This window comes from Malaya genurostris, chromosome 1 (assembly GCF_030247185.1).
Source record: "Malaya genurostris strain Urasoe2022 chromosome 1, Malgen_1.1, whole genome shotgun sequence".
NCBI lineage: Eukaryota > Metazoa > Arthropoda > Insecta > Diptera > Culicidae > Malaya > Malaya genurostris.
Genome location: NC_080570.1, coordinates 152,030,769 through 152,056,095, shown reverse-complemented (window position 1 = coordinate 152,056,095; position 25,327 = coordinate 152,030,769). Strand labels below are relative to the sequence as shown.

At 37.6% G+C, this 25,327-nt stretch overlaps 2 protein-coding genes across 5 annotated transcripts in view; both read left to right on the top strand.

Annotated features, from left to right (window-relative positions):
• Nucleotides 1-7,456: 7,456 nt before the first annotated feature.
• On the top strand, nt 7,457-16,434 carry LOC131426196 (neutral ceramidase-like). 3 transcript variants are annotated; one of them, XM_058588746.1, is made up of 5 exons: nt 7,457-7,640; nt 8,066-8,536; nt 8,821-9,049; nt 9,119-9,979; nt 15,258-16,434. In XM_058588746.1, the coding sequence occupies exons 3-5, from the start codon at nt 8,909-8,911 to the stop codon at nt 16,362-16,364; spliced, it is 2,109 nt and encodes a 702-aa protein (XP_058444729.1). In that variant the 5' UTR covers nt 7,457-7,640; nt 8,066-8,536; nt 8,821-8,908; the 3' UTR covers nt 16,365-16,434. The 3 variants fall into 3 exon arrangements, with proteins under 3 accessions (XP_058444729.1, XP_058444727.1, XP_058444728.1); XM_058588744.1 differs by having other exon boundaries at nt 7,457-7,834; XM_058588745.1 differs by having other exon boundaries at nt 7,457-7,953.
• A 525-nt stretch (nt 16,435-16,959) lies between these two features.
• Nucleotides 16,960-25,327, top strand: part of LOC131426195 (neutral ceramidase) — a 29,459-nt gene continuing 21,091 nt past the window's right edge. For both annotated transcript variants that reach the window (XM_058588741.1, XM_058588742.1), the window contains exon 1: nt 16,960-17,216. The gene's annotated coding sequence lies outside the window, so the exon portion shown is untranslated. The remainder of the gene's footprint in view (nt 17,217-25,327) is intronic.

Genomic DNA, 25,327 nt, shown 5'->3' with positions numbered 1-25,327 from the left:
CTAACGAATCATGATAGCTTTTGATTACCGCTTCAAAAGCGACAAGCAATGGAATGAAAAATTAAATTCGATAAAGTTAGGTTGAGTTTGAATTCTGAATGCACGAAATTTCTCCCATTAAAATTAGAAAATCGGTTGGGAAATAATAAATAAAGCCAGATAGTAGACTCTTTGTGGATCTATTTTGTGTGTTATATGCTCCTATCGTGTCGGTTATTTTTCATTAAAACTGCAGATATTCACTTTTGAGGAAAACCTCTTAGGAAAATTGTCAAGTCAAGTTGGAGAGCTTCAAAGCAATTACAAAGAAATAAAATTGGCAACTAAATATCTATCCGAACATAGTTCGATTTGAATTTATGAGCTTTTTACTGAGCTGAGCTTCACACATATGGTCATTTAGTTTTGTCTGTTTTTAAATTTCATTAGACGTTTAACGTTTAATTTGAATTTGGGGCATAGTTCAATTCCTTATAAACTGTTTACTCATTTGTTATTAAGGATCTAGGCTAAGAAAAAAAGAAACTGAATTTGAACATGATATCTTAAAACAAATTGCTTTGATTTTGGATTGAAATGAAGAAGAATATTCAATTGAAGTGCTATTTACATATGAATTGATCATAGCTATTTTTATCAGTGTAGAACGTACTCGGTAGAAGCCGCTGGAATTTGATAAAGATGTATGCACCTCCGCCTGAGATGAGATTGAAGAGGAAGAAAGGTATTACTATGTGTCATGCTGAAGCAGCTCATTTCATCGACGTAGATCATCAATTCGAACAGCTCGAGAGACTAGTTCTTCAACTACATATATAAAACTCTTGATGATAACGATCACCTCAAATGCTAAAGTTGCGCTCTCATTCGCTTCTAAAGCCTGATTTTAATTAGATTCTGAAACTGAGCTCAGAACCTGGATTCTTCTCCACCTGAGTTCTGAACCAGAATAAAATTTAAAACTAAAACTCTGGAATTGAATCGAAATTCTAGATTCTGGAGCTAGATTCTTGGAACTCGTTGCTTGACTAGATTTCGGTATTGATTTTAGTGTCTTAATTTAAGTTTTGAATTCATATCCGGAAGTTAAACCATTGAAATATTCGCGATATGAATGAAGTTTTCCTCCTTTGGGTATGTAAATCTATGAAAAAAGCAACTAGAACATGGTCTGTTGTATTGTTTTACTCTCATTTGTTCAGTGTTATTTATGTGGTAGAATATATTTGTCGTCAACAAGATGTACTGTTACAATTCTGGAAGCGAAATAGTGAAAGTTGTGAAATTACCACAATCAATCAACTGATACGAACGATTATTGATATTGATATTTTATTTTTCAATTCTTTCAAATAAAAAAGCTTTTATACTCTTATCAAAAACCGTACATGAAATTTCCGAAATCGAAAAAAAATTTGATGCCAAAAATCTTAGAATTGTATGAAACGTCAAGATTTAGTTCCATCTCGAAACAATTTTTTTTTGAAAAAATCGACTTTTTGGGACTTAGAAAAATATCAAAGTCCCAGAAGGTTACGTCACTTATACCATCATATCTCCGGAACCAAAAGTCACAGCCATTTGATTTTAGAACTTTATCAATGGTTCAATAGTAGCTTTCCAACGAGCCTAAGTTTGTTGAAATCGGTTTAGCCATCTCCGAGAAACTAGCGCGGTAAAAAAGCAACGCGTTTTGTCGGTTACGTCACTTATATCATCATATCTCCGAAACCAGAAGTCGCAGCCATTTAATCTTCGAACTTGATCAATGGCCCAACACTAGCTTTGAAACGAGCCTAAGCTTGTTGAATTCAGTTAAGCCATCTCTGAGAAAATAGCGCGGTAAAAAATTCGGTTAAAAGAGCACATACACACACAGACATTTTCCGATCTCGTCGAGTTGAGTCGATTGGTATATAACACTATGGGTCTCCGAGACTCCGTTCGATAGTCGGTTTTTCCAGCAATTCTAATGCCTTTCAATAGAGAAAGGCAAAACAGCAAGAAAACATATCTGAAATGTTCGCTACTATGTTCCTAATTTCATCTCAATGGATTTTTATTCATCCTATTAATTAGAAATTGCGATAGCAATTAAAACAAAATATTGAACTATTACACTCTCAAGTTCAAAATGCCAGAATTCTTCTTAAAAGGGCCTAACGCCAACTGTTAGACAACACCAGAGCTTAAAATTGTCACGCTTTCTCAATGAAAGAATCCAATCCAACAGCCTCATTTTCAATATTTTACTGTTTCATTCGTAAAGGACCGACACCAGAACAAACGGAGAGACACTAAGTATTTTCGTTTCTTATTTGAAAAAAGAGAGAGAATAATTGCCAACGTCACTCTTTCCTCTATGACAAGACGAAACCAAACAAACGTCTTCAGGGAGCATCAGAAGAATTTCAATTATCATTCTTTCATCGATGTATTGAAAATCTGTGACGCTTGGCTATAAAAAGTGACTAAAATATGACAAATCGAAGTAATTACACCCCATAACCTCTTTGGAAACCAAAACTACTACAAATTCGAGCACCAACAGGTAAAAGTTATTGTGAAACCTTTTTGCTGTCATTTTCGCAAATAACTGAAAAGGCAAATGAAAGAAACAAACATAGTTTTGAAACTACTCTCCCGCTTACGTCATTGACTGGACATGCATTTCGTTCTCATATACCGTTTTCGTTTTTGAACCTAGACGCGGGCTACTCTGACTCCAAGTAAAACGAACACGTGGTACACGCCCTAAACAACAACTCATGAAAAAAAATAAACAAACTCGGCTGGATGCGTGGTGCGACCCGAGAAAATTTTCAGAGCGAAACTACGCGATTGGAGTCCAATCTAGAGCGACCTCAGGTTGCTAAAACAAACATATCAAACGTTGTTTGGGCGACTCTGGGTCAGCTCTCTGGCTGCGCTGATCAATAAACGAAAACGGTAATAGTTTGCAAGCGAAGCTGAGAGTGACAGTAATTTCTTGTCATTTTCGTCTATTTTGACTCAATAAAAATTACTTAAAAAATTATTAAGCTTTGGACAACAAAATTACTTAGCTTTGGACAACACACGATATTTTTAGTGCCATTTTGGAATCAATACGACTTTTTAACAATTATTGGGTCATATTTGTTTTCATTCGTTTTACATTGAAAAAAGTTACTATAAGGTTAATCTGAACCTTTTGAAAATATGAAAATGAACTGCCGATGAAACACACACACACTTAACAGCGGTACGTTGAAATACATCGGAATGAAACCAGTGCTACTAGATTTGCCATGATGGTCATTTCACTAGTATTTAGCACACATTTTCTAGTAATATTCAGAGCCGAAACAGTTTTATTGAAATATGAATATCAATAATATAATTAAACTAATGTCACGGATGCAAAAAAAAACTTGTTGATGGTAATTTAAAGAAAAAAAAAATTTTTTTTCATAACATTATGAGAAAACTTGGCAAACTTGCGATACGAAATGAGATGTAAACAAAGCGTAATTCAGTGCAAATTTTCATCCCATATTTGGGAATATTTTTATTGTTTAGCGGGTAATTTTAGAAGTTTTCAGTCATTGACTAAACTAGTGAAAAGTTAACATTACTAATTATGAAGTCATCCAGTGGTGTTAATGTGTGAAATAGTGATCATGTTTTGAGACGAATCAATTAGTAAATATTTGGAAACATGACGAACTGTAAAACTTGAGACGAAAATCAGGGTGCAAGTGACCGGGAAAATTGGGCAAAATTCGGGAATTTAAGTGCAAATCCGGGAAAAAATTTACTAGTCCTAATTTTAGTAATGATTTTCAGCATCATGATTCTCCTGATACAACAAATGAAAAGTTGTAGGCAATAGTTCTGTGTTTGAACGAGAAGTTCAGTACAAGTTTTAAAACATCTTATTGTCCCACACAGGTTGAATGGTGTACAATCCATCCATTGGAAATGGGGCCAACACCCCATGTCTCATTCAACGGTTTTTATGAGGGTTTGACAGAAATTTTGAATCAATAAGAGCTTTCATAGTTGTCACCAATAACAGCACAATGAATGCTCAAATAAATATAAAGATAATTTGGATGTTTCTGCTATTATTATTATTATTTCTATTAAATTTCAGAATAAGTATGCATAATGGTAAAAGTAACATCAGATAACATGTTTAATTATTTGATCAGGATATTGATGTCGACGAAGAAACAGTCGAAGATTGTCGATGATAGGAGAATCAAATTTAGATCATCTCAGTCACTAGAGGCATAGATTGTTGTTCTTTTTCGAAAGTGACAAGCGTACATTTTAAGAATTCTAGGAAGATTTTGTTCTATCTCGCTAAAATCTAATTTTGAAAGAATATTGTATACGAGGTCTATTCAAAAAGTTCCCGGAATTTTTTAATTGCGCGCGTCTGGAGAGTCCGGTGGTCCGGTTTTTTTTATTGTGTTGGTACATATGTCCCTAATGTATGGTGAAATTTTCAGCTGTATTCATTGTTTACATTCTGTCTTGTAGCGGCTGGTGTAGACGTGTTTTTTTGAGCTCGGTGATTTTTGTTAGTTTAAACAATGGAAGAATTGAAGAATTTGTATTAAATTTTGCGTGAAAAATGAAATAAAGTGTAACCAAGTGTGCGAAATGTTACAGAGAGCCTACGGTGAGTCTGCTATGAAAAAAACAAGTGTTTACGAGTGGTATAAGCGTTTCCAATATGGCCGCGAAGACGTTGAAGACGACGAACGCTCCGGTCGACCCAGCACGTCAATAATCGATGAAAATGTGGGAAAAGTGGAAAAAATGATTATGGATGATCGCCGAATCACTATTAGATTGCTGATGAAGTTGGCATATCAGTTGGCTCATGCCATCATATTTTTTCAAATGTTTTGGGCATGAAACGATTGGCAGCAAAATTCGTTCCAAAACTGCTGAATTTCGATAAAAAAAACAAACGCATTACCATCGCTCAGGAGCTGTTAAACGTAGAGATGGGCAATTCGCTCCTGAGCTGTTCCAATGAATCGAATCATAAAAGTGAGCTGACAGCTCCCAGCTCTTTTTAAAAGAACCGCAGCTCATCAGCTCACTTATTTGCTATCCAGTTCGCCGCATTGTTGAAGAGGGGAATAAGATACGAGCTGAATGGATCTTCGGCTCTTGAAGAACGAGTTCTAAACGAGAAAAAAAATTGCACCAACTTTCGTTATTTCTAACATGCCTGCATCTATCCTTCTTTAACGGATTCAATGAGACATTATCAGTAAGAAATATTACCTCTCATGGCGCAAGAAAAACGGGCCACAACATTAACCATCAGTTCAATCTAAGTGAGCTGATGAGCTGATACATCGAATCGATTCATTTTGGTGAGCTGATCGGTTCGGAGCTGCTCACCAATATGAGCTGTTTCGCACACCTCTAGTTAAACGACGTCAACGACGATCCAAATTTACTTGAAAGGGTCATAACTGGTGATGAAATGGGTGTACGGTTATGATGTGGAAACAAAAGCACAATCGTCCACGTGGAAGCACCCAACGTCACCAAGAGTGAAAAAAGCACGTCAAGTTCGATCAAATGTCAAGGTTTTGCTTACTGTTTTCTTCGATTATAATGGCATAGTGCATAAAGAATTCTTGCCAAAAGGTCAAACCGTCAATAAGGAGTATTACCTTGCGACGTTTGCGTGAAGCAATTCGAAAAAAACGCTCCGATTTATGGAAAAACAATTCATGGGTTTTGCACCACGATATCGCACCTGCTCATTCATCGTTGCTTATTCGTGATTTTTTGGCTAAAAACAAGACTTTAATCATGCCCCAACCTCCTTATTCACCAGATATCGCTCAGTGTGATTTTTTCCTGTTCCCAAAGTTGAAGAGACCCATGAAAGGACAGCGTTTTTCATCAATTGAAGAGATAAAGGCAGAATCGCTGAGAGTGCTACAGAGCATTACAAAAAGTGACTATCAGGGGTGTTTCGAAGACTGTAAAAAACGCTGGCATAAGTGTATTATATCTAGGGGGGATTACTTTGAAGGGGACCATATAGATGTAGACGAATAAATAAATATTTTTTTAGAAAAATGAGAATTCCGGATACTTTTTGAACAGACCTCGTATGTTGTTAGGGTGGTACTGTCACTTTAGAAGATGAACGTCTGAACAAACTGTGGATGCGATTTTTAAACGTAGTTCCAAGAAGATACCCGAAAAATACTTCATTTCTCAACTCTCGATGTTCTTTTGGACATGGGATTTATATTTAAAGCTTGAATGAGACAAATGTTTTAAAACTAAGCTATTTGGGCCTGTTAAAAAAGCGGAATTTTTTTAATCTAGCGCACCGAGAAAACAGGAAAAAACTGGGAAATTGAAATCGTTAATTCCACTTGCCATCCTGGAAAATGTTTCCTAAATTGGAAATTTTAAATTAAACAGTTCACGTTTTGGTTCAGGTACGTTGAGGTGCGAGTTATGAGATGAAGAGAGGAGATGGAATTAGGAGCTCATATGAAATAGAGAGCCATTACCCTATATGGACTAGTTTATTACGCTAATCGAATGATTCTTTTACATGCGGGAGTTCCTGAAAATTTTCGTGCGATTATGGAGAAGTCGGTAGATTTCATTTGAAGATTTGACATCACTGCTCACGAGTGCGATACACTCAAGCAGAGATGCCATTTATACAGATTTATCTGTATTATACAGATTTTTACATGCGCATACAGATTTAATACAGAGTACAAATTTCTTACAGATTTCTTAAATTTAATACAGATTTATACAGATTTCACCAAAAGTATTATGGAAAAAATTAAACTATCTATTAGTATTTGAACTATCTATTAGTATTTGATTGCAATGACGAGATAAACGTTTAGGAATCAACGTACAAATCACTTTTTAAAATATATATTTTTTGTGCAGATATTTAAAGAAGAACACTGAAATCCATTTATATTAAAATTTGTAACTAAATTGAACTTAAAAGTTAGTTAGTCATGAAACATTATTGCCAGACTGACAGTTGTATTTCCTGACTCGACGTTGCATATTGGGTTTTGGAAATCCATCTCAATTTATAAAGTGAACATTTTCAAATTAGACAAGCATATGATGTTGATAGGAAAAAACTATAAAATTTCGTCGATGAATATAATATAAGATATGAAATTTAATCTACCACTCTATAGCCATAATCTATTGGAATAACACATTTTAACATAATTGTATTGTAGAAATTTCATTTTATTAGCGAATACAGATAAATACAGATATTTTATACGAATCAATACAGATTTTCTATGAAAATATCTGGCATCTCTGCACTCAAGTGAACAACCTGGACTAGCAGCAACCAGGTGGCAGCACATAATCGATATCCCGTTAGGCGGGCTAGATTCAATCAATCATATACGAAAGCATCAGACAAGTCGTGACCACAACAAAACGGTACAATTCGTGTGTGATGTAGCTTCCACAACACAACAACAACAACACAAGTGCGCTCCCTTCACTATTTTGTATTCATTCATTATCTCGCGATCTCTAATCAGCTGGTCTTCGACTGAGTCGAATGACCCAAAGCAACGGAACGGACGACGTCATCATGGGTTAGTGTAAGTGAAGTACAAAAAAAAAATCATACTGAGGGTAGATAGTTGTGTGGTGTGATTAATAATGGTGTCAGTAATTGAGGGCAATGTTAGTACGGTTAATTTTAAACTGCGTATATCGTGAAGTTCTATGAATCTGTTCGGAGTAAAGTATAGCTTTAAACGTGTGTTTTATAAGATCAAACTGGTTTAGCTCGGTTAGTTTCGATTACAGTTGAGAACTTGTTACTAAGTCTTCCGTTTGTTTATCCAGTGGAAAATTTTGTTGACTTTATCAGATTGAATTACATGATTAATTACATTTATTTACTTATCGGTGTGTATTGAAAAGATTTTGTTTTTATCTGTTACACATGTTGTGTTCCGGCTTCAACAAGCAAAACAACATTTTTACATTCATTTTATCTTGCCTTTTCTTATCGTTTAAGCTTCGCCCGCAAACACTGATTTAGCGATAAAATCACGTTTCGAGAAGGTCTGTGTGCGAAGAACCGACGCACAAAGAACGGCAGAACATGTGTGGCGGCCGGAAAGCAACGGCCAGTCAGCCAGTGGTGTAGTAAACATCAAGCAGCAGCCACCGAGCAGCGAACGGCGATCGAAGGAAAAAAAGTCGCGGTTCATTTCAGTACAGCTGAGAGCCTTAACCAGTCCGGTCGGATTAAACAACAAGTGCTTTCGGAGTAAAAGTCAGTGTTGAGTGTGAAAGAAAGAAAACGACGGTGACTCAGCTCTCACCGAGGAGACGACAAAGCTCGTGAACTTCTTGCCTGTAGCGAAAACCTATATCTGTACTTGAATAATCCAAGGGGGAGGTGATCGAAATACCGTTTTTCGTTTTTCAACCCGGGCTCTGGTGTGTTAGTAGCGAGGGATTCATTCGCAGTCGGGCAGCATAAGTAAGTTTATGCAATTTTAATCGTTCAGTAAGTCATTGCATAAAAAAAAACAAGTCACCAATTGTCAAAGTGTACTTGCTCTCTATCGCTCATCGCGGTTAAAAATGTATCGATTTAGTTCTATCTAATCTCGGGCTTAAATCTGATTAGCAACCGCACCCTGATTTATTAGCCTGTGTCATGAACCAGTGCATTGAGTGCTGATACACTTTCCATCGATTAATCATTTTCAACGGACGGCCGGACGGTATAACGATGTTGACGATTGATTATTCCCATTTTAGAACGACGCTCATCACGCGTCGATGGTCGGAAGCTAACGGAATAGTTGTTGGGTCAACGTGCTGCTTGCGCATCAGCATCATCCTCCTCATGACGCAGTTGATGAAGCTACGTTTGCTGTTGGTGGGCTTGTTGTTGTTGCTTCCCTCGCACCTAGCGACGATCGCCACCGCGTATCGAATCGGAGTAGGCCGAGCGGATTGCACTGGACCACCTGTCGAGATTGGATTTGTAAGTAGATTTTTTGTTCCGTGTTTATGCGAAATCATTCCACTGTTTTTTTTTTCGTGCCTTTCTCAGATGGGATATGCGGAATTCTCGCAACGAGGTCATGGCATTCACCTGCGTCAGTATTCCCGAGCCTTTATCGTGGAGGATGAACTCGGCGAGCGGGTGGTGTTTGTCAGTGCCGACGCGGGCATGATGGGGCACGCAGTCAAGCGAGACATTGTGGATTTGCTGCAGCAGAAGTATGGCGACTTGTACCGGTTTGAGAATGTTGTTCTCAGCGGTACGCACAGTCACAGTGTACCGTCCGGGTTTCTGATGTCGTTTCTGTACGATATATCGTCGTTGGGTTTCGTACCGCAGAATTTCAATGCCCTGGTCGAGGGAATTACGCTTAGTATAGTACGGGCACACGAAAACATGCGAGAAGGAAGTATCTTCGTGTCCGAAACCGAAGTTCAACAGGCAAACATCAACCGAAGTCCCAGTGCATATGAGAATAACCCCAAGGAGGAACGATCACAGTATAATGATAACACCGATAAGAAACTGGTCCAACTACGGTTAGTTGACAGCCACGGCAGGCTTATGGGGGCGATCAATTGGTTCGCTGTTCATCCGACGTCGATGAACAAAACGAACTGCTACGTTTCCAGTGATAACGTGGGTTACGCGTCCTTACTTCTGGAACAGGAAATGAACCCGGACAGTTTACCGGGACAAGGTGATTTCGTGGGCGCTGTGGCCGCCAGCAATCTGGGGGACGTTTCGCCCAATGTGATGGGACCGAAGTGCGAGAAAACCGGACTACCCTGTGATCTGCTAACGTCTTCCTGTCCCAGTGGGGCCGGTGTTTGTATTGCATCCGGACCCGGTGGTGATATGTTCGAGAGCACAAAACTGATTGCCAAAAGGATCCACGCAGCTGCGTCGGTAAGTAAGTTAGGAAGTACTGTGCGCTTCTTCTGGCCGTGACCTTTCGGTCAGCCGATCAATTGCGCATATTGCTACGTTGGGTTAGAGAACGGACAAAGAGCGTAATAACTTTTCATAAATTGAATTTATTGCTTATGGAATGATTGCTTGTTTTTTGTGAGTGCTATATTTTAAAGCAAAGCAATGAAATGCAGAGTACAATAAATCGTTCAATCAATCACTAAGTCAGTGATAAAATCAACATTTCTGAAATATTTAGTCGATACAAATTTAATCTGATAAACGTTTCAGTATTCGATTTTGCAGTACAAAATAATAAACAACCTTTCATTCCAGTTTCAATTTTCCATCAATCCGGAAGTAATGTTTGAATACGAATTTCTTCTCGCACCACTGTCATGATAACAGTCTGCCTAGAAAAAATTAAATTCTTGAACAAACTGCAATAGCAGAGAGGCTTGTCGGCACCTAATAATCGAGGAGGCCCATGGTCGCACACCCAGTTTCATAATGGCAACAATAAAATGACTAACTACCATGATTAGTAGTAGCTCCCGTGTTGAACAAAAAAAAAACAAACTTCCAATAGAACGCGACAGTTTGGAAAAGCAGAAATTACCGACCTAGCCCTTCACATGATCCTTACTGAACGATTTATGCTCAACTCATTCCAATTATCAGACATCATAAAAAATCCTGTGTTGTTGTTTCTCCGTTTCTCAGAAATCTCCCTCGGAAGCCGCGGGACATCCAGCGGAATTATTTCAAGCAAAAATTGATCTCGGAGCTTCAATAATGCTGTCGTGAACGGAATATCTTGGGCTTTGCCCTTGCTGTGTTAAGCGAAGTTTCGGCAGTACGTTGCGACTCTTCGCGACTACAAATAAGTTCGGTGTCTCTCTAGTTGTTGTATGATAAGTGCTGGGAATTCAGTATACATTACTCTGATGGATAATGGTTGGAGTAGCACAAATCAATCTCCAGCATAAACATTTAGTAATCATGAAAATATTTAGACTTCTGCAAGTAAATATAGTGTCTACGACATTAGTCCAAGTATGACGTATTTCCATCTACGTCAGAAAATTGTTATGCCCCGTTCGATGCTTTCAACCCAAATGCTATGACTCAATGCGAATGCTGTGAATTTGTAGACTCTGGCGCTAGAAAATTTGACAGGAAGTTTTTTCTCACACGCTAATATTAGTACAAATGTTGCATGCTATCGGGAATGCCAGGTTAAGTTTTTTAAAAGCTTGGCCAAACAAAATGCTTCCATGGCAGTGGAACAATCACTTTTCAGCGAGCAAAAATGAAAGTTAAATGCTCGAAAGATGTAAATTTCAAATTTTTTTTCGAGATGACACTAAATCTCGACGTTTCATGCAATTCTAACAGATCAGCTGAAAAGTTCGTATCGTTTCTATGAGAGGGCGCCACTAGAATTAAATCCATACCATTTTCAGTTAGTACCAACCTTCAAAAGATACGTGTATAAATTTGACAGCTGTCTGATTATTAGTTTGTGAGATATTGCATTTTGAGTGAAGCTACTTTTGTTATTGTGAAAAAAATGGAAAAAAAGGAATTTCGTGTGTTGATGAAACACTACTTTTTGATGAAAAAAAGTGCCGCCGATACCAAAAAATGGCTTGATGAGTGTTATCCAGACTCTGCACCGAGCGAAGCAACAATTCGTAAGTGGTTTGCAAAATTTCGTACTGGTCATATGAGCACCGAAGACGATGAACGCAGTGGACGTCCAAAAGAGGCTGTTACCAATGAAAACGTGAAAAAAAATCCACAAAATGATTTTCAATGACCGTAAAGTGAAGTTGATCGAGATAGCTGACACCCTAAAGATATCAAAGGAACGTGTTGGACATATTATTCACGAATATGTGGATATGAGAAAGCTTTGTGCAAAATGGGTGCCGCGTGAGCTCACAATCGATCAAAAACAACAACGAATTGATGATTCTGAGCAGTGTTTGGAGCTGTTATATCGAAATAAAACCGATTTTTTTCGTCGATATATAACAATGGACGAAACATGGCACCATCACTTCACTCCGGAGTCCAATCGACAGTCAGCTGAGTGGACTGCACGCGATGAACCGAACCCAAAGCGTGGAAAGACTCAACAATCGGCCGGTAAGGTTATGGCGTCTGTATTTTGGGATTCGCATGGTATAATTTTCATCGACTACCTTGAAAAGGGAAAAACCATCAAAAGTGACTATTATATAGCGTTATTAGAGCGTTTGAAGGACAAAATTTCAAAAAAACGGCCTCATTTGAAGAAGAAAAAATTTTTGTTTCATCAGACAATGCACCGTGTCACAAGTCGATGAAAACCATGCTGAAATTGAAAGAATTGGGCTTCGAATTGCTCCCTCATCCACCGTATTCTCCAGATTTGGCCCCCAGTGACTTTTTCCTGTTCTCAGACCTCAAGAGAATGCTCGCTGGTAAAAAATTTAGAAGCAATGAAGAGGTAATCGCTGAAACTGAGGCCTATTTTGAGGCAAAGGACAAATCGTACTACAAAAATAGTATCGAAAAGTTGGAAATCTATTAAACGATACGAACTTTTCAGCCGAACTGTTACAGGCTCGAACTTTCTTTTAAAATTCTGTGTAAATTTCAAATTTGCTATACGTTGGAAACATTACTGCCACCTACTCGACTGTTCGCCGCGATCTTTCAAAACGTTCCACTACGCTCCGGAACGATAACAAAGTCCTCCTACCTGTTATAGAAATATTCCAACTACAACAATTTTAATACTTGCCACACGATTTTCCTGAGTGTTAAAGGCAACTTTTTTCCATATCACATAAATCACACAAAAATTCGACCGGAATAAAATAAAAACAAACTTGTCATTTTAACCAACATCTAAAAAAAATCTAGCGTGAAGTGAATGTTGCACCCAAAATTGTGGCTCATGGGAAAGCGGCACCCATATCGTGGTGGTGTGTCGATTGTGGTGACATCTGCAAGTGTTCGCCAGGCTGAGTGAGCAAATTTTACACACAGTTCATATGTGAGCCTGTATATCTGTTTTCTTTGACCTCGCGTTTTTGGACTGAAAAGATCAGCAGAATTGTGTAAAGAAAATTTTTCTTTCTGGTTGGCGTCACCTCACTTGAGAGTTAATTTTCGTTCATAGTCTAATGAGCTTTCTTTTCTCAGGACTATGAGCCGAACCTCGCCAAAGTACGGATAGAAATTCTTTTTCGTGAAATACTCGAATTTTCACCGCATCAAGAAATACTAGTGTGCAGCAGTGGAAGTCGTCAGAGCTTCATGAGACCGCTGTGTTTGAAAAAATCGCGAAAAGAAAAGAATTTCCTTATGAATATACTCAATTCATGCACTCCAATTCTTCATTGGTGAACAACCAAGATTCAGGCAAATTTCGTAATCAATCAACGCTTAAATCTTTGAAAATATCAGCAGGAAATTGAAACAGGGATGCCAAGTATTAAAAAATCAGTATATTTCGAAAATTAAGACTGATGGATCCTTGTGCCTCTGTATACGGTGATGTATTCGACGAAAAGTGGAAACTACCCTGCGTTCTTAAAAGTTCGTTTATCAAAATTTAAAAATTAATAACATAATATTCATGGCAGAGGTCACGATTCTAGGTTCTAGATACAAGGAATAATATTCTTCGCAGAATATTTCCACTTATTTGTAAAACAAAACTTTAGTTTTATATTTCTTTTACTAATAAAGGGTGATTTTTTAAAAGTATAGGATACGATTTTCGAAATAAAAAACAACACAAAAAATTGAGAAAACCATACGACTATCCATGATTAAATTATAGACCAAACTGAACAGGTTTGATAATGACACAAGACACGATTTACGCGTGATCTGTCAAAATCAGTGTTGCCAAAAGGATACCAGCAAAAAAAATTACCCTTTATTTCCGATATGGACTACATATCTTTTATTATATAGCCTAATTTTAACCCGTTGGGGAAGGGAGGGCAAAGCATATTGATTCAATGATTATTTTCACAATTTAAATGAGATATTAATTGCGTATACACATTTGCTTTCTCTTTAGTAACTAACAGTCCGACTGAAAACTATTTTCATCTTAAATATTCATTGCGTTAAGTAATTGTTCATGTAGGGGGCAAAGCGTGGCACTTTATAAAATCTCACGATAATGCCAATGAATCAAAAGTGAATTAAATTCATTATTGCGCATCTAAATTGTATCAGAATGATCTACCAGAGGTAAAGTTACGTTTCGTTGAGCGCTGTCCAATACTCTGCTTTGTCCCGAGAAACATTTTTCTTTCTGACTAGTAAGTAGTAAACACAGAAATGCTCGGAAACGAAAAACATAATACGTTATAGAAGTGCAAAAACTATGACAACGAGTTTGACAATGATACAAGACACACTCACGCGTGATCTATTCAAAAACAGTGTTGCCGGAAAGATACCAGCAAAGAAATCACCCTTTAATACTTCTACAAGTAAATTTACGAAAACACATGGTTCGAGGGTGTTTCAAAACGAAATTCCAATTTTTTTCGATAGCTGGCATCATAAATCAGAAGAGATAACAAAAAAACCCTGCTATTACTATATTTTTTGCTTTTTTTGCAGATTTGCATTTATCCGATTATTCACAACTGTTGAGTACTTTTTGTCGCCATTTATTTATCTTCACCAGGACCTGAATTCTGGGGGTTCAGGAACTGGAACTAAATTAAAGAACTAAATTTGGAGCCTGGAACTAGTTCCGAATTCAGTTGCAAAATGCAGGTTCGGAATCCAAGTAAAGAATGGTTGCGAATTCAATTCTAGCATGCAGGTTCTGAATTCTGGAAGTAAATTATGGTTTAGAAGTCAGTTTTAAAACTCTGGTTCGGGGTTCGGATCTGAAATGTTGTTCCGGAATTCGTATCTTGAATTCTGTTCCAGAATTTTGAACTTGAATTCCTGAATCAGAATTCTGGATAGGATTTTTGCATTTAAATTAAGGCACTCCAAAACTTCAGTTCCTGAGTCTAAGTTTTAACTGTTGATCCTGTGTTCTGGAACTATATTATGAAACTAAAAAAAACTGAATACTGCTAGTGTGCACTAGCAGTTCAACTTGAGTCGCAGAGCGATTGGAAAGTATTGTTTCGGGAATCTATTTGAACTCTGGTAAAGCCATAACCAATAACACGAAATAAGCTTAATTGTCCTTGAAGGTAAAAAAAAAAGGCATAATAATTTTCCTTTCCCCTTCCAGAAACTACTCAAATCGACGGACGGCGCCGAAATCCGTGGTCCTATCGCATACGCACACCAATTCATCGACATGACCCGGACGGTGGTACCGTACTACAACCGTACCACGAACCAGGCCCAGGAAGTACGGGGCTGCTATCCGGCCATGGGCTATAGTTTTGCGGCCGGCACGACGGACGGTCCGGGAGCGTTCGATTTTCGGCAGGCGATGCTGACCGATACCACCTTCTGGAATACGGCACGGGATTTGATTGCCGTGCCGAAAGCCGAAGATATCGAGTGTCAGGCACCGAAACCGATTCTGGTTGCCACGGGGCGTACGACTTTTTCGTACGAAACACAACCGAAAATTGTGCCGGTCCAGATATTGTTGTTCGGAGATTTTGCTATTGCGGCGGTTCCCGCCGAATTTACGACCATGTCCGGCCGGCGGCTGCGTAAGGTAATCGAGGATGCATCGGTCCATGCTGGCGGTAAAAAGGTGCAGGTTGTGGTAGCGGGTTTGTCCAACATGTACACAAGCTACGTGACCACTCCCGAGGAGTACGCAATTCAGCGGTACGAAGGAGCATCCACCTTGTATGGACCGCACACGCTAACTATTTATTTGGAACATTTCAAAAAGCTGATGGAATCAATCGTCACCGGAGAAAGCGTCGCCAAAGGACCCGAGCCACCGTTTGAAGATTATAAACAGATCTCGCTGTCCACCGGGGTGGTGTTCGATGGGCACCCGTTCCGGATGTATTTCGGTGATGTTCAAACTCAACCGGAGGAAAGCTACAGGAAAGGTGATACCGTGAAAGCGCTGTTCGTTGCCGGCAATCCTCGGAACAATTTAATGCACGAAAAAACATACCTAACGGTAGAAAAACAGGTTCGGGATGACGAATGGAAGGTGATAGCGACGGACGCCAGTTGGGACACGAAGTTCAGGTGGATCCGGAAATCTACGCTGTTCGCGTACAGTGACGTCGAGGTCGAGTGGCAAACCGGACCCGACACGGAAGAGGGTATCTATAGAATACAACATTTCGGCTATTGGAGGTATATTCTGGGGGGCACATATCCATACAATGGTACCACCAGAAATTTTAGTATATTATAGAAAGAGATTTTACATTTTCTATTGTCGATTGTGATACAAATAGAGAGAAACACAGACTAGTCAAGACAAATGCAGTTTTGTTTCATTATTCAAAGATGGCAGCAGCACGGGTCATGGGCGGGATTCGATAGAAAAGTTCTCTCCGCTCTTATCCTCTCTCTCTCTTTCTCAGTATAACGAGTAAACACGGGTGTTTGTTGCGTTTTTGTTTTTCCACTGTTTCTTTTCGTTGTCGTCTTCCTTCCGACGGCTTGGTCATCACTGCGGGGAAGCCGGTTCCTGCAGTCGAGTCGCGAACAGATGGTTTTGTTATTTACAAAGTTTACAAACGAAATGCTGACGCACACCACCGAACAGGGTCTTGCTTTTGCTGCAGTTGTTTGCCCAGAAAGATGCATTCATGCTGTGCTCGCAAGAAAGAATTATTTTTTTTTTTCTTTGCTATGTCTTATCGACGGCTGAGACCGATTGCGGTCCATCTCGCCAAGAAAGAATTATTCTACTCTGCTGCTTCGATTGTCCGCTTTTTTTCCTGCTGCATGACTGCCACTGCACCATTGACGACCGCCAGGCTTGCTGCTCTGCTTGTTGGCCAAAAGCGGGTGATGGTTTTTCTCATTCAGTCGTGTTTGACGGTTCGCGCAGAGTGATCGCGTGCTAGGAAAGTGAACGTTGTTTTTTGTTTGTTTACGGTGTGGTTCGAGTAATATTTCACCATTTCTGTGTCCGAAGAATAAAAAAGTGATTGAAGTGAGTGTGTTTCGACAGAAAAAAACAGTCCCGGAAATAATAATTTCGAGGCGGATTCGGAGTAAAATCTAAACAGTGCTGTCAGTTGCCGAAACTAGCTGTGTGAGTTACCTTTCAGTTTTTTTTTCGTTCTTTCTCTCTGTTGTGCTGTTTTATGGAGCAAACGCATTTCTCTTTGTTTGGCATGTGTTAGAAGAAAAAAAAACTTGGCGGGGTGTCAATTTTTCCTGCTGCAATGCGCAATGCAACAATGAGTTCTCGTTTGGAAAAATGGGTGAAGGTCTCAATGGTCGTCTATACAGAAATCTATCTAAAACATATTTTTTCTGTTTTCTTGAATATGATAAATTCAGGTTCACGATTTTCGCAATATCATTCCTTTACTTAAAAATTAAATTTTTACACACAGTAAAAAATAGTGTAAATTTAAATAAATTCCAGGCAATTCTCACGAATTATTTTGTTGATATAGTGATAATAACAAGTCTGGTTTGATTCAATCAATGTTCTTTTTAAACAACCAATATTTCGACAGTCCCACGACAAAAGGCCTAACTGCAAATGACAGTTTCTCTTTGTTAAGTTTTTCTTTCACACCTTTTTACCTTTTTTTATATATATAAAAAATAGGTATAGAATTCGCTCAAACTTTCGAAAAATTTTCCATGACATACCAATCGATTCAGCTCGACGAACTGAGCAAATGTCTGTGTGTGTGTGTGTGTGTGTGTGTGTGTGTGTGTGTGTGTGTGTGTGTGTGTGTGTGTGTGTGTGTGTGTGTGTGTGTGTGTGTGTGTGTGTGTGTGTGTGTGTGTGTGTGTGTGTGTGTGTATGTGTGTGTGTGTGTGTGTGTGTGTGTGTGTGTTTGTGTGTGTGTGTGTGTGTGTGTGTGTGTGTGTGTGTGTGTGTGTGTGTGTATGTGTGTGTGTGTCTGTATGTGTGTTGTCAACTAAGAGGTCGAGATCTCAGAGATGGCTCGACCGATTTTGATCAAACTAGTCGCAAATGAAAGGTCTCCCCGTCACCCAAAACGCTATTGAATGGTTTTGAGATCGAATGTTTACTTTTTGAGTTATTCGAAGTTTTATGTCAAAATTTTCAGTTTTTTGACAGTATCTGTCACAATTGACCTTGAAAACAGAATATGTTTTTAGACTTAGATTCCGCACGATAATACCTATTCAACAAGCCATATATTGTTAAAATTCGTCCATTTTTAACGGAGATATCGAAATTTTTGTGTAAACGACTTTTCCCCCTATTCCAGCAGTAGGAGTTTTGAGCGCTGTCTGGCAAAGAAATGCTTGGGAGCAACGGAAAACACGATTTTTTATACTGTTACATACAATTGTTTCTAAGTACCAAAAAGACCGTGTACAGCATCCTTTTTCATGACAATTTGCCTCGGACCGATTTTAGCACGGCTCGTTTTTGGCAACATAATCGTTCGAATATGACATATATAAACCAGATGATGGCAGAATTTTTTTAAATTATTTTGTTTTAAACTACTTACAGCAATAAATGCTGGGACAACATCTTGCAATAAATGCACTTACAGCAATAAATGCTGGAATAACATCTTGCTTTTCAGTCAGATCCAACTTCCGGTTTCGGAAATACAGGGTGATTAGTATAAAAATGTCTATTTTATATAAATTAATCCGGTTTATCGGGTTTGCAGATTTGGATATTCGATATCCAAATAAATTTATTTCAGTTTTAATGGTATTCAGTTTTCGATCAGAAGGCACCTAAAAATTTAATTCGTGCTATGATCTCTCAAAGATATCTTAACTGACTTTCAAATATTTTGAAACAAATGTAAACTGTACAGCTACTCAGGTGAATTTATCTGACTTCGGCCATACCGCTTTTAGAATTCCGGTTCCAGTATAAAATTGTTTCTCAAAGTTCAATCGTTTTCTCAAAAAAAGCCTAATCAAATTTCAGAAACAAAAATTCAAATTAAAACAAACTTATATACAAAAATTAATTAATTTTATCCAATTATGACTTCCGGTTCTCGAATTACATGATGATGAATTTTTAAAATTCAAACCGATATAGAAGATGACAATCCCGAAAAGCTTCAAAGTTGGACTCAAAACTGTTGTAATTTATTCGTCATATGGCCATACGAATCGGTTTGGGTTATGCTGATTCCTGAATACCGGCTCTGGAAGTACCTTAAATTACCGTAAACTCTAGAGTGGAACTTACATATCATGGCATGTTTAATCGATTATCACACTTCTAGATTCAAATTCGATCCGATTTGCAGTTTCGACATTACAGAGTAATGAGTGATTAAAATCTCAAATTGTCGCTTAAAACAACGGTCATTAAAATAATGTCATGAAAACTTAAACACCGAAGAATATTCATGCAAAAAAACACATGTGGATTGATAAAAATAGGTATCATCTCACTGCTAGGTGGATTAAACACGTTTTTTTCGAGAAATGGCAGTAATGCAGGGTGGCAAGTGACCGGGAAAATCGGGAAAGCCGGGAAAAAGTCGGGAATCTGATTTTACCGGGAAAAACCGGAAAAAAATCGGGAATTTTAGTGCAAATCCAGGAAAAAATTTCCTAGTCCTAATCTTAGTAACGATTTTCAGCGTCATGATTTTCCTGATACAACAAATAAAAAGATGAAGGCCATTTTGTATTTGAACTAGAATTTCAGTACAAGTTTTGAAACTTCTTATTGTCCTTCACAGGTTCAATGGTGCACAATCCATTGAAAATGGAACCAACACCTCAGCAATTTTAATTCAATATGAGCTTTCTTAGTTGTCATCAATAACAGCATAATCAATGCTCATAATGAAAAATAAGGATAATTTGGATGCTTCTGCTGGATTTCTATTAAATCTCGACAAATATTTGAAAAGATTCCAAGTGCAAATGATAGTTTATCTTTGTTTATTTTCTCTTTAAATTATAATGTTTAACAGCAGATCGAAAGTTGATAGTTTCAGTCGTTATTCTATACAAGGTTTAAGATAGAAGGAATGCCTATAGGACCGTAATAATCGAAATAAAGAGTAAAGAAAGAGGAACTGTCATTTGCACTTAGGACCTTTTCTAGTGTTTTTCTTCAAATTTCAGAATAAGTATGCATAATGGTAAAAACTAATTCTTTCGGTACAACTATCAAATTTTCAAAAGTTTTTGAAATCAACGGTTTTGCCCATTTCTAGAATACTAACTCCTAACTTGCATAAGTTTTAAGAAGGACTGATTCAGTGGTAGTCTTGAAAAAGATTGAATAGCTCGAAAAATAATAATTTTATTTTAATTGTAAGACTTTAAATTTAATTATTCATCATTAGACTTTCAAATAACTGATGATATTTCTGGAAAACTACAAAACACCACCAATAATCGTCGAATATGATGTGAAAGCTGCGCTCAAGAGCATTATTGGAAAAAGCAAGAAGTTTAAATAAATTGTGTTGATTTTTCCAGAAAATTGCAATAATTTTGATGCTTCATTCCTTCGTGAAATGCAAGACTGATCACTTTCATCACCGTTGGCCAGATATGTTTCTTGTTTTAATCCTATTGTTACATCGAAGTTACTCACTAAGTAAAATACAAAATAAAGATGGAATACATTGGGCTGGATGATACTGTTAGTTCAGAAGATAAACGTTTGGACAAAGTGTGGATGAAAGTTTTATTCGTAGTTCCAAGGAGATACCCGAAAAATACTTATTTCTCAACTCTCGATGTTTTTTTGGACATGTAAAAAAAAACGGGAATTTTTAGTCTCGCGCACCGGGAAAAACGGGAAAAAACCGGGAAATTGAAATCGCTAATTCACTTGCCACCCTGGTAACGGGTTTTCCCCGCTTAGGAGCATATGACTTGACCCTCCACAAAATACCGCAGTAGGATGCCACATGTTTTTCAATAGATTTAATATGGTGAATCCAGGTTATTGTGGGGTCATAATATATAATAAAATATTTGAAGCAGTCCACTTTTTCAATGATATAATGTCCCAATGTAGAATGACGATGGATTGGTATTATAAAATTACTCTTTGTTAATACAGAACGTAGAATGGTAAACCAAAATAAATATTCCGTTCTAGATCAAGTTTCAACGAAGAGTATTTCGAAAACAGTCCTATATTTTAATTTGGAAAGCAATATTTATTTCAGAATAAGTTGTTTTACAGTCTTCAAATATGATTTTTACAACTCATTTAAAAAACCACCGCGGCTTCAGTACTGGCCTAAATTTCTGTCAATTCTTTATTGGGTGAAAAAAAAACTATTAAGGGCATATTCAGTAGTGTTCTAGTTCTAGATGCATAATTTATGTCAGTCACAAAATTTAAATCTGAATTTGATAACAAGAAAAACGGGCAGCCCCAGCAGTGTTTTATTCGTGTTTAAAAAAAAATAGAACGGCATCGTAGACCAGTTTTAAATTTGACAGAAGAACTGGTTGAATAAATAATACTAGGACGGCTTGCTGGATATACGTTTGTTCCAGTTTCTGCTCTATTATAGATCTTCCATATATAACTTCTAGCTGCTGAATTTGCTCTAACCAATCATTACATTCGTAGTACTGAAGAAAAATGACTACTTTGATGAATCATTGAATTTCGGTTCTCAGAAAGCTGTTTACCGATTACACCGCGCAAAAAAAAAACGCGCAACTTCGGAAATCCGCGTAAAAAAAACCTCCACTAAAGAATAAAAAATTGTTGATGCCAAATATCTTAGAAATGCATGAGACTTCCAGACCTGGTGCAATCTGAAAAAAAAATTTTTGTGAAAATTGACTGGGACAGAAAAATTCTGAGACTTCCAAAATCGAAATTTTTTTTTGATGCCGAAAAAAACCGCTTAATTTTGAAAATCCGCGTGAAAGAAAGCGTAACTTCGGAAATCCGCATAAAAAAAAACGCGTAACTTCGGAAATCCGCGCAAAAAAACCGCGTAACTTCGGAAATCCGCGTAAAAATCGGCATAAAAAGAATCCGTATTTAAAAAAAACGCGTAAAAAGAGACCCCAGTGTAGTTGTTGATGTCATTAATTTATTGATTTTGGTATAACGCGGTAATTTATTACACCGAATATCAGTATAACATTATGGATTGCTGAAAAATTGGAAATAATAAAATATTAGTATTTTGGAAAAAGGTACTTTTGCACAAAATTTCAGTAAACTATCGCTTCGCCGTTCGTTTTCGGTATCGTTTTCCGACGAGACCAAAATTATGTTTTAAGTGTGATTTCTTAAACGATTCAACCATCGCTATACTTCGAGTAAGTGCCCAGGAAACGTAACTTTCTGGAAAAATCTCTGGAAGAGCTGGAAAGTGAGTATTAAAAAGACAGTTCAATCACCTTCATCAGACAAGTACTCACCACAGGCACGTACCTAGAGGAAGCGGAACAAGTTTGATGACGTTTGTGAATTTTTGGCTGCTGCGATAAAGCAAAGTTTGTTGAAAAAACAACTAATAATACCTTGTAACTGAAACATGTTTGAACCAAGTGGAGAAGTTTAATGACGATCTAAATCAACACTCATCACCCTGTATTTTCGGAAATTGAATCTCGATTAAATTAAATGTCATACGGAATAAAAACACCCTTCACCTGATTCACCATCTGAAGTTCTTATGAAACCGACATGAAAGTACTTCGATTTCGAAAGCAACTTGTTTAATCTGCTAGCCTCGTTGAGACTAGAGACATTTGTGCAAAAACTTCTCCAACCGTATCGCTAAGGTGATCGAAGGACCTTCTTTTAAGCGCTTCGAACTGAGACGAACGCCTCCGATCCATTTCTACGTTGGTGATTCCAAGCTCTTCTGCATAGTCTCGTTAGTCTAGCAAAGCTCAGTCTCTGGTAGCTCGCACAATTCGAAGTGGACAAGCCTCTTCATATGCTGCAACTGTGAGTGAGTTTGTTTCATCGACAATATTGTCCAATTCGATTGGGGATTCGAATATTGGATGGTATCTGGAAAATCTAGTCGTCGAGTCCTCTTCATAGTTTGTAGGATTGGCATTACGATATGTAATAATATCAAACGAAATGTTGGAATGATCGAAAAATACATATATGCAAATTAGCATGCTCGGGACATTTCACGTGTTTAGTCATACCATCCTAGATAGAAGGATTTAATAACTTTTTGACGTATTATATACGCTCTGGCGAAACTTGGAAAACTTGCATGATATATTTGAAAAATTTAGGTCCCACGAGTTGCGAAGAGTCCAAACGTTAACTGTGTCAGAACTACGCATAGCTCAATAAGGGTCAAACTCGAAATCAGTTTCCTCTCAATTACCTTAAACAATTTCCAATATAATAAATGACAAAAATCAGTCCTCTCCTTTGGGTATACTTCGTATAAGAACCAAACTAGCAATTATTTCCAATACGTTTTCAAATCTGCATGGCTCATTGGTTTCGATTCATCATTACAACGGAACCGTGAATCAGTGTGACCGGATACTAATCAGTCTCGATTGATCATTGAATTGAATTTCCAATCTTAAAATTTAAATAAGCTAGCATTTTTCGATCACCTATGAATTCCTTTTGCGCTACAGATCGAGATCAGCTTGAACAACTGAAATTTGACCTGGGATTGCCAAATCATTCTTCAGCGCACAACTTCCGGGTAGTCTCAGAAATCATTGATTAATACTGGTGCTAACCAAGCCCAAACGATGTATTTTTACGGTGCTTCTAGTTTTTGTGGGACATATGCTTAATTATTACCTTATTCTTTAATAGTTTGTTGTCATCGTCTGTATATGAATACATTCTCTAACTTATCTAGGCAATGATAGGAACGATATAGCACTGGGAATAACATAAAGTTGCATCCATGGCTACATGTTGTTTGTATCCATGGAAATATAACCTCAGGTCTTCGTCCTTCTTTTAAGTTAGACCTTTGAATACGACGGAAATATAAATACCCGGCTCTGATAACCAAAGGACAATCAGCACATTTAATGTGAGTCACAAAAGATAGATTTCCACAGTTTTGACAGTGGATTATTTGGGATGCGTTGCGAATGCTGTAGATGGCTTACGAGGACCAAGTCGTATCAAAAACAACATTTGCTTGGTACAAAATGTTCAAAGAGGACAGACGACGCGTTGAAGACAAAAAGCGTCTCGGTTAGCAAAATCAATCACTTCCGATCAGATTTGAGCGAGTTTTCCTGTGATGATAAAGACTATCTGAATAATGCTGGATATATTATCATTTAAAGTAGTTTACATTTGTTTTTCGAACTTTATAATTCCCAATCCTAATCCTCAATCCTGACGCTACGAGATTTTTATTGGATATCAATAGAGATTTACAAAACCAAGCTGTTGATTCATACTGTTCTCGATGCGAGCTCAGATTCTAAAACAATTAGCATCATGATAATTATACCGGTTAGCTGAAGGTAAATGACCTTTGGCTTTCGATAGACGTCATATCGATTCGTAAAAGTTTTGACGGCTTTAATAGCCATCGCAAAGTAGGGGTTCATAGCAAAAATTTTTTTTTTTTTTGGTTTTTTACGGCAATAACACTGTGCTGAAAAAACAAACTTTGACTTTAAAAACCTAATATTGAAAGTCATTTCCTCAATCAATCACAGACTGAACATTTGCGAAAATTGGGCGGAGTAGGTCGAGTTCTGTGAACGGAGCGATCCCGCAAACATTTCCCAGTACGTAATACATCGAACGAGATAAGGCCTAAAATTCATCAAACCTAGACCACAATAGGGTTTGTTTTAAGCTGTCGTAAATTGACACAAATCTGACATCAATCAAATCTAAAAATCGAAAGTTGTACCAATAATCTGGAACGGCGTTATCATGAATCGTTGTGACATATGGCGAAACTGATTGTCTGGCTAATTTCACGCCGTCTGTAATGATCAAAGTGTTATTGTTTTTACGCACTTAGTTTGGTTCGGTTTTTTGATTCGACTATATTATGCGATTATTTGTTGCCTAGAAATGAAGGTTTAATTTCAGCTAGTAGTTAGGATGAAAATAAACACTCATTCTTCTACTTTCCGATACCATATTCGATGTTTGCCTCCCCTGTTTGGTTCCAGTGTCACCGGAGTCAATTCGGCCATATTATCTAAGTTTTTTTTTGCATCAGCTTGTTCTTACCTTTTTTTATAAGTATAAAAAGAGGTATA